Source organism: Cebus imitator, unplaced genomic scaffold (genome assembly GCF_001604975.1).
Source record: "Cebus imitator isolate Cc_AM_T3 unplaced genomic scaffold, Cebus_imitator-1.0 Scaffold93, whole genome shotgun sequence".
Lineage (NCBI taxonomy): Eukaryota > Metazoa > Chordata > Mammalia > Primates > Cebidae > Cebus > Cebus imitator.
In genome coordinates, this window is record NW_016107408.1 from 4671862 (window position 1) to 4674671 (window position 2810).

The following is a 2810-nucleotide window of genomic DNA, read 5'->3' on the forward strand; positions in this document are numbered from 1 at the left end:
AGAGTCTTGCTCTGTTGCCCAGGCTGGAATGCTATGGCGCAATCTCAGCTCACTGCAACCTCTGTCTCCTGGGTTCAAGCAATTCTCCTGCCTCAGCCTCCCAAGTAGCTGGGATTATAGGCGCCTGCCACCACATCCAGCTAATTTTTTGTATTTTTAGTAAAGACAGGGTTTTACCATGTTGGCCAGGCTGGTCTCAAACTCCTGACCTTGTGATCCACCTGCCTCAGCCTCCCAAAGTGCTGGGATTACAGGCTTGAGCCACTGCGCCCAGCCACTGTCTGATTTTTTAAAAGTTGACTTTAAAAGTTACTTAGAAAATTGACCTTAAAAAGTTGGAGAAGGAGAGCAGGTGTATTGGTTCGTACGGGTCATCCCAGCACTTTGGGAGGTTGAGGCAGGAGGGCGGCTTGAGCCCAGGAGTCTGAGACCAGCCTGAGCAATATAGCAAAATTGCGTCTCTACAGAAAAGTTAAATACTAGCTGGGCATGGTGGCCTGTGCCTGTAGTCCCAGCTACTCAGGAGGCTGAGGCAGGAGGATCACTTGAGCCCAGGGGTTCGAGGCTGCAGTGGGCCATGGTCACCACTGCACTCCAGCCTGTGTAACAGAGCCAGATCCTGTCTCAAAAAGAATAACGTGGGGAAGGCAAGCTCGCCCACCTCACCATCCTGCGCCTCCTCCAGGCTCCCGCTGCTCCTTTCCCTGCTGGCGCTGTTGCTGCTTCTGTTGGTGGGGGCCTCCCTGCTAGTATGGAGGATGTTTCAGAAACGGGTCAAAGGTGAGTTGGCTCCCCACACCCCTCTCCCCCCACCTGGGGTGGTCAGGCCCTGACCACAGCCACGCATTTCGAAGCTATGTCCTTGTCCCCTGGTATTGCCACCAAATGCCCCACCCAGACCACACATCCTGGGTGATCCCACAGGGCTGGTCCCAGAGGAGGCACCCTTGAGTGTGGTGGTTACAGGCTGCAAGAGGTGGCTCCCTAGCAGGAGGCTTTCCCCTTGCCGGGCCGAGGGTGGCTGCCCCATGAAGCTGTGACCCTCTTCTCAAAAAAATACAATACCGTGGAGAAGGCAAGCTCGCCCACCAGGGATTACAGGCGTGAGCCACCTCACCCGGCCAGTGTCTAATTTTATTAAATTGACCTTGTCTATCTACTTTAAAAGTTAGAGAAAAAACTTTGGCATGGTGAGCTGGGCACAGTGATGTGCATCTATAGTTCCAGCTACCGAGGAGGCTGAGATGGGAGGATCACTTGAGCCCAGGAATTCAAGACCAGCCTGTGTATATAAAATAAAATAAACCCTTGCATGGTCTCCCCACCATAAAAAGTCCGGGTCCCTATGGGAGTCATGGCCCTCCATGATCTGGCCCAACCCACCTCCCTCTCCCTGTCCGTGCACTCCGGAAACCAACTTCTTGGATCTCCTTGTGCTTTAATGAGTGCCTCAAGCTCAGCCTCTCCTTCTCTCCTTCTGGGTTTGCTCTGAGCACTTGGAGGGTCTCCCCAGCCCTCCCTCCCCTGCCCTTTCTTCCCTGCCCTCTCTCCCCGGCCCTCCCTCCCTGGCCCTCCCTCCCCTGCCCTCTCTCTCCAGCCCTCTCTCCCTGGCCCTCTCTCTCCAGCCCTCTCTCCCTGGCCCTCCCTCCCCTGCCCTCTCTCTCCAGCCCTCTCTCCCTGGCCCTCCCTCCCCTGCCCTCTCTCCCTGGCCCTCTCTTCCCTGCCCTCTCTCCCCAGCTCACTCCCGGTGAACTCTAACAGTTGTCCTCAAACTTCCTGTTCCCTGGGACATCTTCTTTGACTCCAAAGAGTGGCTTGGGCCCCTCCTGGTTATACCTCTGCTGTCACAGACTTTGGGGAACCAGACTGTCATTGCTGGCTTCCTCACCTGCCTTCCCACAGGCATATGCTTCAAGGAGGTACAGAACCAATATTCATCAAATTAATGTGTTATTCAATATCTCCAGCCACAACGGGCACCCCAGGGGCCTCCAGGCAACCTCTAGTCCAGCCGCCATCCTCTGAGCTCAGATTAAAAGAGAGAACAGGAACTCTTGGCACTCAGTAAGTAGGTGCTCAATAAATACCTGATAGGCAAATTGAATAAGCACAGGAACAGAGGCACACATGGAGGTATGGCCACCAGACCTCTAGGAGAGCACATCCCTGGCCGAGGTGAAGTGTAAGCCTGAAGCTTCCTCCATGTTCGGAGAGCTTGAGATTCCACGGGCAGAAGATTCTCAGAGGAATCTTTGTCCAAAGCCTTCCAAGACCTCAGTGAGACTAGTGTGGGAAGAGATGGGTTATCCCATCCCACAGCTGCAGGAGACGATGGTGCATGCTTGGTGGGGGCACTGCTCACACACACACACCCACCAGTGCCTCCCGTGGTCCCAGGCCTTAGGGGGAGAAATCAGCCTCAGTTGATCTGTGCAGGGTCTATGGGGAGATAATCACTTCCTCTTTCCTGCCAGCTTTGCTTGAGTCATTTTCTGGTAACCCCACTCTAAACTTCAGCACCCACGTGGACGTCACTGACCACATAGGCGCTTGTCTCAGCTCTGAGCCCCTTTCGGTTTCCTCATTGCCCTTTCACCCAGAAAGACTCTCACTCCTCAAAGAGCCTTCTTCCGCTTAAAGAGGATATATGTGATGGTTGTAGGAAATCTGAAAAACGAGTAAAGGCACAAAGCAGGAAATAAATTCCCTATCGTCAATGATAACTAAAAACCCCACCACCTAGAGAAAACCAGCCACTGGCACCTAAGTATGTCCTTCCAGTCTTCCTTCTCTGCCTATATATATCCATC

The 2810-nt window shown here is 53.7% G+C and overlaps 1 protein-coding gene across 1 annotated transcript in view; it reads left to right on the forward strand.

The window, feature by feature from the left end:
- Positions 1 to 2810, forward strand: part of CD300A (CD300a molecule) — a 20263-nt gene that overhangs the window by 12186 nt on the left and 5267 nt on the right. Inside the window, exon 5 of the mRNA XM_017535633.2 lies at positions 686 to 780. Coding sequence (XP_017391122.1) covers positions 686 to 780 — 95 coding nt within the window. The remainder of the gene's footprint in view (positions 1 to 685; positions 781 to 2810) is intronic.